General features: G+C 43.1%; 1 protein-coding gene across 5 annotated transcripts in view; it reads right to left on the minus strand.

Annotated features, from left to right (window-relative positions):
* B3GNTL1 (UDP-GlcNAc:betaGal beta-1,3-N-acetylglucosaminyltransferase like 1) overlaps positions 1 to 14,625 on the minus strand; it is a 173,074-nt gene that overhangs the window by 49,033 nt on the left and 109,416 nt on the right. For 4 of the 5 annotated variants that reach the window (XM_079966144.1, XM_079966145.1, XM_079966147.1 and 1 more), the window contains one exon: positions 1,748 to 1,843. In XM_079966144.1, coding sequence (XP_079822270.1) covers positions 1,748 to 1,843 — 96 coding nt within the window. Of the gene's footprint in view, positions 1 to 1,747; positions 1,844 to 10,558; positions 10,749 to 14,625 lie in introns of those variants that run through there. The other variant, XM_079966148.1, reaches the window with a different exon arrangement.

A 14,625-nucleotide genomic window follows, 5' to 3' on the forward strand; every position in this document is an offset into this window, starting at 1 on the left:
CAAAAAGCTACACTTATAGAACTACACTTATTGAGCAGTAAAAGTTGTGTTTTCTCAATCAAGGCTATCACGCAAAACTCAACTCCCGTAAATTAGGAAAGGACTCCTATCAATTCTACAAAACAGTCCTCCTTACTGACCTATTTAAAGACATAGTGGAGCCTTACCTTGCAACCTGAAATCTTGGGACTGTATAAGGAATGAACAGGTTTATTGTAGTGTAAACATTTGTAGATTAGAGTCTGCTTCATCATCCACAAAGCTTATTTCACAATAAATCTGTTTGTTCTTAAGATGTCACAAGACTACTGCAGCAACTCCCATCTCCCTCAATAAATTAGCACCGTTCTGAAACTTGGGAATCACACGTTAGCTACAGAAGAACCCACTACAGCTTTAAAATAAATGTAGATGGAGGAAATGCTATCAAAGGGATCTGCAAAAAGCTTTTGATCGTGCATTCTAAGTGTATTACGTAACAAAATCTTTATTTCATGTCTCTGGTGTATGCCTTTCATTTTAACATTTGACGAGCAGGTGTACAGATTTAGTCACAAATGAGAAAAGCAGGTTGCTGCTATGGAGACTTTTTGGTGCGTGGCAATACTGGAATGCAGACGTTTCAGTCTGTTTCTATACTTATTGGCAGCAACATGACACCTGCAAGTTACTCTGCTAGATACTAAAAGAAGGAAAGGAGATGATTACTTAACATAGCATCTGGTAAATTGGGGGTGTTTCTCTTCCCTCATTTCTGCGGCATTTTCTCTCCTGTGGCAAGGCATCCTCCCTAATATTAGGGGTGTAGTTGGTGGGAGAACACTATGCTGTCTTCCTCTGCCCTAGAGAGGAAAGTGGCTTCTAAGGAAGAAGCATTATCCCTCAGTGTCATGTGTGTCCTTAGTTTCCCCTACGAAGATAAAGCTTGCACTACTTGTTCAGGCAATGAGTCTATCTTTGTACAAACATGGTCAGGTTATATCCCACCTCTTTACATTTCAGGAGAATATGAGATAGCGAGGCCCACTCCATCGGCCTTGTGGGGATAAAGTGTCATTTTGCTTTTCATTTTCTAGAACCATCTTCTGCCAAGAGCGTTCCATTTGGTTGCATCAGAGTGAAAGAGGGGACAAGAGAGGTCCACTCCATCAGCGTGGCTGGGACCAAATGTCATTTGGCCTCTCTTTAGGGTTTCCCAGTCCAAAAACAGCTGGAGACCCAGGCTTGGGAAATCCTGTCCTAGAACCACATTCCTCATTGGCACTTCAATCTGGTACTTCGTCATACAGCACCTTGACCATGATCTGTAGCCAAGAAGAAACCTCAGCTGCACGTCAAGGTTAAGGAGCAGAAAGCTTAAACACAATCCCATACCGCACTGAGCTAAAGGAAATGGGAAGGAGGCTCCATGGAAGCCAGCACTTTTGCTTTAAGCCTTGCTTTGGTGCAGCGTTACATGTGAACATAGCCAATAAATGGTTCCATACTAGTACCAGCACCTTTGGACACACTCCCAGTGGCAATGTTGCTAATGGCAATGTTATCATTTTTAACACTATGGAAATAAATTCATGGAAACAGATCTGCCCCTTCATTTTTGTCTGCTCATGCATTTTTCATTTGTGTTCCAATTACGGTATGGGAGCCAAGAGGGCATCTTTATTAGGTACAACCTCAACTCTCTATTTGAAGGGGGATGCCAGCTGTACTTGAGAGTTAAGGTTATGCTCGTCTTCACAGTGCTTACCTTTCCCGCTTCATCAAATCTCCCCACATGACAAAACCATTCTCGGGAACAGAACCAAGTTGGCATAATTACAGTTGGTCCATGGGAAGTAAAAACCTGAAAAAGGAGCATAAAAGCACACACTATTACTATAAAGAGTCCCATTCTTAACAAGTATGTTTTACAAACCATGCGCACGACAATTTCCTTCATTGACATTAATCTAATAGAATGCATACTGTAGCAAGTGTGGCATAAACTTTTTCCCTATTATGAGCAGTGTACAAGGACAAATTATAAGAGATGCTGGGATACAATATCTCACGTGCTTCGTTTTTCTTAGCTCAAAGGAGCAATTTATGATGGAGGAGGAGTAAGGTTAGTGGAACAGGCTGAGGAATGCAATAATGTAAACTTTTCTCTGTTCTTTTCTTGCCCCCCCTTCTCCTCCCAAAAATTCTGTATCCTCCTATTAGGTAAGCAGTACCTTTGGAGGGGGGTACAGGGAGGGAATTTAAATTAGGAAATTATGACATCCACTCCCCCCACGTGGGGGACATCCACTCCTCTGGCCTGACTCCTTCTACACTCGTGACTTGTTTCAACTAAAAACTAAGCAAAGCAGAACAAAACTCAAGAGTCTCTAAGCATTTTACCCAGTCTACCCTTCTAAGCCGCTGAGTCCCAAGTTGTGTGTGTAGAAAACACACACACACTCCACATCACAGTTTACACAATAAATGCTATATTCTGTCCAGAGATTGATTTGCATTCTCTACGTATATTCTTGTTTCTGTGTGCAGCATTTATGAAGAAGCCCTCAAATATCAACTTGACCATGGGGTTTGCTAAGACTGCTTGCTACTTGAGTGTAAGATTGAGGCTCAAGCAAACATCTATTTGCTCCTCGGTGGTGTGTAGCAAGATCTCTATAGACCTTGAAGATTTGGGGTCAGAAATGGAGTTCTTGTGAATCAAGCACACCTGGGTGCTTTACTATTTGCAAAGAACATGCCAAAATTAACAGCCAATGGAAAGTATTGACTTGCATGCAAACCAAACAGAAAATATTTGAGCATGTACACACATATGAACACAGATAGCCTTTTGGTACCTGGAAAAAAGATATCTGAATGAAACTAGTGTCTTGGAAATACAATGAATGTAGCCCGTAATTTGTATATTTTTTAATGTTGACAGCTTCACTGAGTAATACCAACAAAACCAGGAAGGTTTATAATCGCCCTTTTCTGCTTTAAACAAATATGTTTCAAACCTAGTGTTGAAATAAACCAGAATATCCGGATTATGTAAGGTAAACCTGTTCATTCCATTAATACAAGACCAAATGTCTAGTAAGTTTATAGACTAATCTTGTTGACAAGAAGTTAAAGAACCATGATGCACTCTGCCTTAAGTATTAAACAAAGATATTCTATGAGCTGGTTAAGCAGACAAAGACATATAAAACAAAAGGACTGCTTTCTATTCATTGAAAATGCTTTTTCCTCCATAGCCAAACAATTTATTGATGGTACCGCTAGTATTAAAACTTCTAAAGGCTAACATTAACACCAGCTTCCTAAATCTACACTAGCATCCCTATTTTTCAAGTGATATGAAACACATAACATCTGAGGCTAAACTATGGTTTAGCACTGCAGTGGTACCTCAGGTTAAGAACTTAATTCCATTCTTAACCTGAAACTGTTCTTAACCTGAAGCACCACTTTAGGTAATGGGGCCTCCTGCTGCTGCCGCACCACCGGAGCACGATTTCTGTTCTCATCCTGAAGCAAAGTTCTTAACCCGACGTACTATTTCTGGGTTAGTGGAGTCTGTAACCTGAAGCGTATGTAACCTGAAGCGTATGTAACGCAATGTACCACTGTATATGGGCAAGCCTCAATGAGCCCAAGTGCAGTTCATATGCTCCCTTCTCCTTTTTCCATATGGCTGGGAAAAGAACTGTGACAAAGTTCAGCTGCGCTTCTACAGAATCCCAGCTTACTGTTTATGTTCAAATCAAGGATCCTAGTAAAAGACACATTGGCCTGACTCACACAACATCGTAGGGCAAACTATGGCTTACCAGGACCAGAATGTGTGAGTGTGTTGGCTCCAGAAAAGGAGCTCATAGTTGTTTTGCTCTCTCCTGGTCCCTGAGTTGAGCTAAGCCAAGGTTTGGCTAAGCATGTTGACTGTACTGGGATGTATGGTTAAGCTCTTTCCACACTAACCATGATCTGTAGCCAGAAAAACAAAACGACAATAAAAAGTAGTAACCAATAATAAATGAGACAAGTATCTATAGATTTGTGGTGGCCTCCTCCCAATGCACATTGCGTGACATCACACACACATGATAGCCCCATGTTGGGTGCAACTCAGCACCTCTGGCTGAAATTCTTGCACTGATGGAACAACTGACATAGTGCAGTGCTGAGTTCCTCCTATACAGCCAAGATTTATTTCAAAATAATAATAATAATAATGGAAGCTGGGCTTATCACGAAGTCACCTGTGCTAGATGCTAGGTACTGCACAGTGCACAGCATATATAAATCAGGGGCCTTGTGGATTTGTAGAAAAACGCACGACTGCTCTGCACTTCCTGATTTTTGCTGAAATGCTATTCATGGAAACCCTTCTGGCTGCCATGAAGGTCTTCAACATACTCTGTTTCTTGTAGCTGACACTCTGCAAACCGGCAGGACAAAGCTTCCTGAGCAGAAAATAGTCTAATTGTGAGGCAATTTTAACAATTTAGGGTCATAATCTGTTAAACCATTTAGCCCTAACAATCTCATACTTTCAGTGTGTTTCTTTCTTAAGACTGAGCAGCCACAGCTCTCTGGTTTTATGGTTTAATACAGTCTGTGCTCACTAATCATTCTTAGCGGAATCAATACAAATCCCAACATAGAATGTTCAGATCCCAGAATGAAAAAAGCAGCAATTGTATTAATCCTGAAAGACCCACTGTAGAAAAGAAGGCCTTGTGATATTCAACTGCCTCAGGACAATTCACAATACATAGATATTTGAGGCCACACAGGTGTGTCTTGAGATGATATAATCATCTCACAAAGAAAGGCAGCTTAGGCACAGTAAGGGATGCTCATCCGTTTGTAGTTAATCACCAGGGAGATGACTACTAAATTAAAATAACAACATAACTACAGGTGACGTGATACTTTACTAGACCGCATTCACTAATACATAAGGGAAAGGATAACAATCCCTAAGCCTACTGGAGCAAAATACTGCTTCAGCAACCTTAAATATGAAAACAGATTACCTGTGAAAAATGAACAGTAATGTATGATTAGACAAATCAAGGATATATATATATGTTTCTTCACAAACAATGATCCATGGAAACTTCAACAGAGATTCCTTGCAGTACATGAAACAATATGAAGGGAAGAGGAGAGCGGATCTTCAGATATGAGTTTCAATCAAGAAATACAACCTAATTAGCAGAACAATTGAGATCGAAGAATGAATCACCCAAGAGGCACCAGCTCTGAGGTTGATTTTCTAATTATTCCAGAAAGCAAGAGAGATCCATGGTACCCAAATGCCAAGACACCCACCATAAACGTAAAGTGATCGCACACTTCCCCAACTGACAACCACAAATCTGGGGAGCCCTGAGGGTTAGGAGTGTTATGACCTCCCAGGAATTTTTCACTGCTAAGACACACACTCTCCCCCATACGGTAGAGTTTGGCTCTCATCATGTACAGTGGTACCTCTGGTTACGTACTTAATTCGTTCCGGAGGTTCGTTCTTAACCTGAAACTGTTCTTAACCTGAAGCACCACTTTAGCTAATGGGGCCTCCTGCTGCTGCCGCACCATCGGAGCACAATTTCTGTTCTCATCCTGAAGCAAAGTTCTTAACCCGAGGTACTATTTCTGGGTTAGCAGAGTCTGTAACCTGAAGCATATGTAACCTGAAGCGTATGTAACCCAAGGTACCACTGTACTACACTTATGAAGCACAGCACCAAGTCAGGTTCTTCTCCTGAGCTCCAAGTTCTCATCTCCCTAGAAGCTTATGGGAACATTCTTGGAATCATACTACTTGGAAACAGCATAAAAGCAAGCTCAGTGCTGGAGAAGATGAATGGCATTTTTCATGTTAACGCTGGAATGGAAGCACCCGACAAATCTCAGCTATCCTCCCAACCATGGAGAGAGGCAATTGTAATGGGGCGGGGATTATCCCTCAAGTTGTTCTGATGTATCTGAGGTACCCTGTGGTAATGATCCCTAGGTAAAAGGTAAAGGTAAAGGTACCCCTGCCCGTACGGGCCAGTCTTGACAGACTCTGGGGTTGTGCGCCCATCTCACTTAAGAGGCCAGGGGCCAGCGCTGTCCGGAGACACTTCCGGGTCACGTGGCCAGCGTGACATCGCTGCTCTGGCGAGCCAGAGCCGCACACGGAAACGCCGTTTACCTTCCCGCTGGTAAGCGGTCCCTATTTATCTACTTGCACCTGGAGGTGCTTTCGAACTGCTAGGTTGGCAGGCGCTGGGACCGAGCAGCGGGAGCGCACCCCGCCGCAGGGATTCGAACCGCCGACCTTTCGATCGGCAAGCCCTAGGCGCTGAGGCTTTAACCCACAGCGCCACCTGATCCCTACTTCCTCTCTAAGGTCACGAGGGAACCCTGGAGGTCACCATGTTCTCTAGAGGGTAGCAGAATACTCACCATGTTGAACATAAATGCATACATCTGACCTATAATACAATATGCTCTTTTACAGTGGCCTGAAATAATTCTGTCAACACTGGGCTGAATGATGATCCTCAACATCTGCCCAACTGTCACAGACTTGAATACAGAAACATACGCAAAGAATCAACAAGACAAAACTGGATGAAAAGTGAGTTCAGACATAGACAGGGTTTCTGGAAACAGACTGAGAGTATAAGGTACTCAAACGAAATGTGGGCATAAAATAGAGTGTAAGAAGAAGCTGCAGGTCATATTTTTATGTTTTATTTTTAAAATGGAACTCACAAAATTCTAGTACCACATTCTGATCAAACCACAGACAACTCATCTGGGGTCCCATTCAAAATCTGTTGAAATACAGTTCTATAACATTTAAATGCATAAACATTTAAATGTTTCACTCTGAATAATAATTAGACTCATAGAAATAACTGTGACTGAACAGAAGATGGAGCAGTTTTATCAGCCAGGCACACTGTGAATCATGCATGTCAGGGTAGATCAATGGAACCATTCTTGGCAAGAGTTTGCATAAATCACATTTATTATGTTCAGCCCACACTATAACTAGAAAAAAAATAATGTTTCTTTACATGAAGATACTCAGTAAGTTTTTTTAAAAAAGCATAGTCAAATTTATACATTAAAATAAGCATCCCACATTAATAAGCAAGCTGATTACAAATACTGTACATATGTAAAAACATTTGCCACAATCCTATGCACACTGATGCAGTACACAGACTCAACTGAAATAAATGAAATCTATAAAAAAAAATTAACCAAGACTAAATGACACCAAAAGGGTCCAAGTGTTATGAACAATGACTTGATCACTGGAACAGAGATCATTTCTGAAAACGTTCACAGAGACAAACCCCACTTTGAACAAAACACCCTATGTAATACAGACTGTACTATTTCATAGCATAGATGGATCCTGGACAGTACCCCATATCAAAGTGAAGTATAGGGAGCTTTCTTTAAATCTCAATGCTGAGCTTATCCATTTCCTGTCTCACTCCTTAATCTCAATGAGAAATGAGTCCCGGCACCCTCATTGATCCACTAAAAATACGAACAATTGCAACATACTACATGAATTATTCAATATATACACATATATTCTGGGGTGTATGGGGTAGGGTGGGTAGATAGATAGATAGATAGATAGATAGACAGACAGACAGAACAATGTACGCACACTGTAGAAGTATAGGTGAGCATAGGGCTTGACTTTAGACTTATGTATATTAGATATACTTTTGCATACAAATTTAGATATATTGGTCAGTTTTCAAATACCCAGCAATGTATGAGCAGCTTGGATGTAAAACAATGCTCAATATAAGCGTCAATCCAGTGACAGCAAAGCTTAATCATGTTACAGCTGTCAGATTCTGTGTATAAATCCACTTAAAATGGATTCTTCCTCTATCCCTAGTGAGGAAACACGTGTCTGAATGCCCTGTTCAGAGAAATCAGCATGTTAGAGAGAGAAAATCTAGGTCAGATCTCTTTTCTTTCATATGCTAACTTTTCTTGTCCAGTGAGTTTTATGTGTGTTGGGGGAGGGGGGGGATTTAAAATGTGATTCCTGCACTCCTTGCAGTCTGAATGTAGTGCAGCCTCATGTGGGCTGTGCTGTGGGCTATTTTTAAACAGGCTGTTTAGTTCTCAGTTTGGGAAATCAAGTTAACTTTATTTTGAGGGGAGCTTAGGAGACTTTGGTTTTTTTCATAGCGTAATTAGCACTTTTCAAGCACTATAACCCGTGCAGATGTCAAATTTCAGAGATGTGGACACTTCCGCTTTGGGGCACTTGTATGCAATCAATGTGTGCATACTGGGAATCCTGTAAATAGTGAGCAAATTTCTGAAGGGCAAGAGTGCAGGCTGGCTGCCATTCTGTCACGACAATAGCCACACCTGCAGCTCCAGGGTCTTCTGAAGCTGAGAGTCTAAGCTATGTCTTGACCTTGAGTGAAGCGGTGAGCTCCCATTGCTCTGTCCCAGCTTCTGTCAGCCTAGAAGTTTGAAAGCATACCAGTGAAAGTAGATAAATAGGTACCGCTGCTGCGGGAGGGTAAACGACATTTCTATGAGCTCTGGCACTTGTTATAGTCCTCCATGCGGCAGTAGCAGTTTAGTCATGCTGGCCACAACCCAGAAAGCTGTCTGTGGAAAAACACCAACTCCCTCGACCTTAAAAGAGAGATGAGCACTGCACCCCATAGTCACCTTTGACTGGACTTAACTGTCCAGGAGTCCTTTACTTTACCCTTTACCAGAACTCTAAGTGCAGACATCTAAGAGGGTTTGCTCCATTAAGCAATGGAAGGCCAGACTCCTAGTACAGTGGTACCTCGGGTTACAAACACCTCAGGTTACAAACACTTCGGGTTACAGACTCTACTAACCCGGAAGTAGTACCTCAGGTTAAGAACTTTACCTCAGGATGAGAACAGAAATCGCATACCGGCAGCCTGGTGGCAGCAGGAGGCCCCATTAGCTAAAGTGGTACCTCAGTTAAAGAATGATTTCAGGTTAAGAACGGACCTCCGGAACGAATTAAGTACGTAACCAGAGGTACCACTGTATAACATCTACCCTTAGTCAATCTGGAGGCCTCACTCTGACTGCCAGTCACATTAGCTAATGGTCCACAGGCCTTTTCCTTTCTCTACCTAACTAGATAGGTAAAGGTAAAGGTACCCCTGCCCGTATGGGCCAGTCTTGACAGACTCTGGGGTTGTGCGCCCATCTCACTTAAGAGGCCAGGGGCCAGCGCTGTCCGGAGACACTTCCGGGTCACGTGGCCAGCGTGACATCGTTGCTCTGGCCAGAGCCAGAGCCAGAGCCAGAGCCGCACACGGAAACGCCGTTTACCTTCCCGCTGGTAAGCGGTCCCTATTTATCTACTTGCACCCGGAGGTGCTTTCGAACTGCTAGGTTGGCAGGCACTGGGACCGAGCAGCGGGAGCGCACCCCGCCGCAGGGATTCGAACCGCCGACCTTTCGATCGGCAAGCCCTAGGCGCTGAGGCTTTAACCCACAGCGCCACCTGTGTCCCTACCTAACTAGATACCTGAGACCAATTTTCATACAGTCCTGGATTAGGCCCATGACTCAGTAAGTCCCATTTCAAGATCTGCATACCCCAACATTATTCTCTACAACGAAACTAGAGTATTGCTGAGAGTGGAACATTCCTAGGGGCACCACTATCAGCCCCCATTCTCTATTATTGCCTCCCCCACAGAACACTAAGAATATTCCAACTGTTCTGACATTCATTACATGATAATGATATTTATTTCACTGCTCTAAAAAACAGGCTGTTTCTTATTTGGAATTTGGAAGCTCAGAGCCCTAAGCACAAAGGGTTCTAAATTGCATGGGAAGCCTCACTTCAGGCCTTCCTCTCCCAGTGCACAGAAGGTGGTAGAACGAGGTGATGTGGATACAACAAAGTTTGAAGGCCCTGCTGTTATTGCACTTTTAATGGGTTTGTACACCATGCAAAGTCCTGCATCCTGGCCAGGCCACAGCTCTGCTGACACATTATTTGGACTGGAGCCGCAGTGTGAAGATACAGCCTTGGAAGAGACAGTGTCATCTTGGTGAGTCCCAAGACTCAGCTACATTGCCAAAGCAAGAACACTTTATATGAGTTGTTTATGCATTCTAACACTGTGACACCAGAGGCCGCTGTGGAGTTCTGTTTCTGCTTACTTGATTTCTCACACACAGTTTGCAATGCGTTTCACTGACACACTTCTTTGACGGGTCTAGATCCAGCCAACGACCCAGTGTTTGCCACACACCCACACCCACACATTGGCACGCGCGTAGACACACACAGGCTGAGTGCCTCAGCCGTGCCCCTGCATCCTGCCCAGGTCTGCATCCTGCATTCTGGCCAGCCCTGCATTAAATATGCAATAAACAAATTCTTATTTTCCTGATTTCTGAAGTTATGTTCTAGCAATCTACAAGATCCAGCCCTGAAAGATCAGAAACATTCAATTTTGTGCACAGAGAGAAAATCAAGGTGGCTTAAGGTTTTCAATCTCATACTTACCTCTCATCATTCACACACACACAAAAGAAACAGGGGGAGAGAAAACACTTGGAATAGGTTCACTCTTCTTCACAGATTTTTTTTTAAATAAAACAAAACAAAGAACATTAAAGCAGTCTTTTCTTCTTTAAATAGCTGGGAATAACACTTCCCCTAGCATCTCAAACTTCTACGCATTTACTCATCTGCAGCTACTGCCAAACCCTAGAGCAATGGGAACTCTCAAGTTCTGTGCAGTGATCATGAGAAGTGGATAAGACACCCATACACACGTAAACTATGCCAAGTTCTGCAGTCAGCAAGACGAACTGGTAAAACTGCATTATGAAACACTTTGTGAATTAATCCGTAGGAGTAGATCTGGCTTCTTCAGTAGGATAATAAGTTTATTCTTCATTTTCTGCCTTGCCTCAAGGAAGCTTAAGTCATATTTTTAGCAAACTGTGACTTGGTCAGCCACAGAAAGTTGATTTCCTAGGGTTACAGAGGAAAAACACCAACTGACTATGTTTCAGAGCATCCTCGACTCAGTAGATAAACTGACTCGACTATAATTTTTTTTGGGGGGATGAACGAATTCCTATGCCCCACAAATAACCCAGAGATGCATTTTAAATAAAAGCACACATTCTACTCATGTAAAAACACCAGGCAAGCCCCACAAATACCCCAGAGGTGCATTTTAAATCAAAGGACACATTCTACTCATGTAAAAACACGCTGATCCCCGGACCGCCCACGGGGCGGATTTAGAAGGCGATTGGGCCAGATCTGGCCCCCAGGCCTTAGTTTGCCTACCCATGGTGTACTGGCTTCATGCTAATCCTGTTGAGAATGACACATTGTACTGGCCTGCATACAGAATCCCTGGATTGTGCACTTAAATTGGAAGATGAGCACTCCCCCATCACTTTCATTCGCATCAGCTTTTCTTTAGCAATTCTGGAGATCTCCCCACTTATATCGCCCATTGCCAAGTTCTGCAAACACTGCCTAGTGATGGACACAGGAGCTGTACAGCTCTGTGAGCAGGAGTGACCAGGGAAGATGGAGTGGGGTTTATTAGAGGTGTTCCCATTTTCAAGCTGTTGCAATATTTCTGACCATGTTAAAGAAGGGACAAAAGCATTTTTTGCAGGAGCAACTTTCACAGTAAAGGTTTAAACAAAATAACAAGACTACATGGGGGGGGATTAATGGAGCACTAAATACACATAAAGGCAATATATTTAGAATATATATTTTTTCTCATTTGTATTTCACTTGCTCTTGCCTCTCCTAAATATTTTTCTAACTCTAAATAAGGAATTAAACATAAAAAAGAAAATGTTCATTTCCCACAACATTTCTATGCACTCAAACATTTGCAGCCGTATCTCTCCAATGTGAATATTTACTGAGGTAGATGTTTCCATTCCGTAAACTATCTTGCAGTATTATTGGGTGGGTGGGGGGGAGTAATTAGTAGTAACACAAACAAAAAATGGTTGTCTACAGATTGTGGCTATAAGTGATCTATGCTTCACCTTTTAAGGGCCAAACTAGACAGGCCAGCACTGCAGTTTTCCGTGTGCAAAATTAGGTCTTTTGCTGAATCCCCATAAAGTGGCAGAGGTATTCAAAGAACTACATGAGTAGATGAGCTGTACTCCTCACCGATCACTGTTTACAAGCAGTTTTTTCCTTTGGTGTTGTGCATAGCTGTTAAGGTAAAGGTAAAGGTACCCCTGCCCGTACGGGCCAGTCTTGACAGACTCTGGGGTTGTGCGCCCATCTCACTTAAGAGGCCAGGGGCCAGCGCTGTCCGGAGACACTTCCGGGTCACGTGGCCAGCGTGACATCGCTGCTCTGGCCAGAGCCAGAGCCAGAGCCAGAGCCAGAGCCAGAGCCAGAGCCGCACACGGAAACGCCGTTTACCTTCCCGCTGGTAAGCGGTCCCTATTTATCTACTTGCACCCGGAGGTGCTTTCGAACTGCTAGGTTGGCAGGCGCTGGGACCGAGCAGCGGGAGCGCACCCCGCTGCAGGGATTCGAACCGCCAACCTTTCGATCGGCAAGCCCTAGGCGCTGAGGCTTTAACCCACAGCGCCACCTGCGTCCCTCGCCACCTGCGTCCCTCATACAGCATAGCTGTTAAGCGTCCCTTATTCCAGCACCATGTCCCGCTGCTGTCCCTTACTGATGATGTCCCTTAAATTTCCCGGGTTTCAAAGGAAGCAGCTCCTCTCCCTCCCTCCCTGCCAGCCAGGGAGGAGGGAGGCTCCAACTGTGTTGCTTGCCTGCGTTGCTCACCCAGTGAGGAGTCTAAGAACGACTGGGGGATGGAGCTTGCATGCCTTGTGCCGATCAAATCAGCCGCGTTGCCTGGGGACTCGCCTTTGCTCAGCGCTTCCCAGCGGAGAGGTGACGGTGGTTTTCCTTGCTGCATCCCCTTTGCCGGGTTGCTGCTCGTTTGGCTGCTGGTTGACTAAAATCCCTTATTTTGGCTGCTGATCCCTTATTTTTGAGGCTGCTGGTCCCTTATTTTCAAATCTGTAAGTTGACAGCTATGGTGTTGTGTGTCACTTATTAGGAGAAAAACTGCTTTCAAATAGAAGGCGCTGGGGGATGACTACAGACAGGGGGCAGCACTCTTCTCTTGCCCATGTTGGACTTTAAATTGCCAAAACAAAAACACCCCACCCACACTTTATGTATGTGGGTCATGCTGCCATCAGGTCTAGCTTTATCCTAATAAAGAACATTCATGATGACGCCAATTCACTAGCCCAATTCTAAAGCGGTAAGACTCACTCATTTATCTAAAATACAGTAATAAGGTGCATGATTCAAAGAGCTTGGCACTAGGAGCAAAGGGGACGTGCCACTTGCAACCTTCTGAAAAGCATGCTGGTACCTTTCACGTCTTAACAAGTTCCCCTACACTGCTTGGAAAGTTTCCAGATTCAAAGTTTCAAGAGAATTTATAAGCAGGAATTTCCCCATCCAGTAAAGCTAGCAACTCAGCCACTAAAGTGCACCTGCTTTTTGTTTCACTGGGCTAATTCATTCTTTAATTTTTTTTTTAAAAAAGGAAACACTCATATGAAACTAGATCTTAATATTTTGCTTGTGATGCTTTGTGCTCTATTGTTACAAGTGCCGTTTCTACTTTTAATCAAATTATAAAGAATTTAGTGGAATCCTTGGATGAACAGATTTCAACATATGACACCCTAGAGTCACAGAATTGTATAGTTGAAAGGGACTCTATTTAACAAGAATTACATACAATGAGCCTCCACTGGCCTATGTCAAATTCAATTTGACCAAACCACGTGGCTTTCTCTTTTACCTTGATTTTTTCCCCAGGCAGTGCTAAAAAGCAAAGCATACTCCTTGAGCAGCCAAGACTCCTCAAGTAGATCACCTACTTCACAAAGAATAGGCCTCTATCTTCTGTTTATTGTATTGATATTTACTGATGCCACATTGCTTTTCAAATATTGTACGCTTTGGGAGGTTTATTTACACCATTTAGATACAACTTGAAAAATGATATATAAATGCTTTATATTTTTTTTAAAAAATAAATATTCAGTAAATCCCAATTAAGTCAACGTGGCATATGCTGGCAGGATGCATTGAGGACTAAGCAGCATTTAATACTAGGAACGGGAGAACCATGCTTTACAGAGTAGAAAATAAAATAGCACACCATAACATGGTACTGTAGGAGTAAAAGAAGCAACTTAAGAATCAGGTGCGAACAACATGGTGCAGCATCAGGGTTAAGAGCATGAGCTATGATTCCATGTTCCACGTCATGAATTCACTGGATGACCTGACAACCCTTTTATCCCTCAGACTATAAAACCTACCTTCAAGGGTTGTTGTAAGTGTCGTAATCACTTACTTAGATTTTTGGGATTAGGTGCAATGGCAGTTTGAATGCAGAAGATCCCAGGTTCCATCCCAATTCAGATCTCCAGGTGTGTTTATATATATTTAAATGAACTTGGGTATCAAGGCTGGGAAACCTGCTACTTATGTGAGCAGAAAGTAGTTTGGTGAGTGGTCTGTCTCCA

The sequence above is a fragment of the Podarcis cretensis genome (genome assembly GCF_951804945.1).
Source record: "Podarcis cretensis genome assembly, chromosome: 2".
NCBI classification, from domain to species: domain Eukaryota; kingdom Metazoa; phylum Chordata; class Lepidosauria; order Squamata; family Lacertidae; genus Podarcis; species Podarcis cretensis.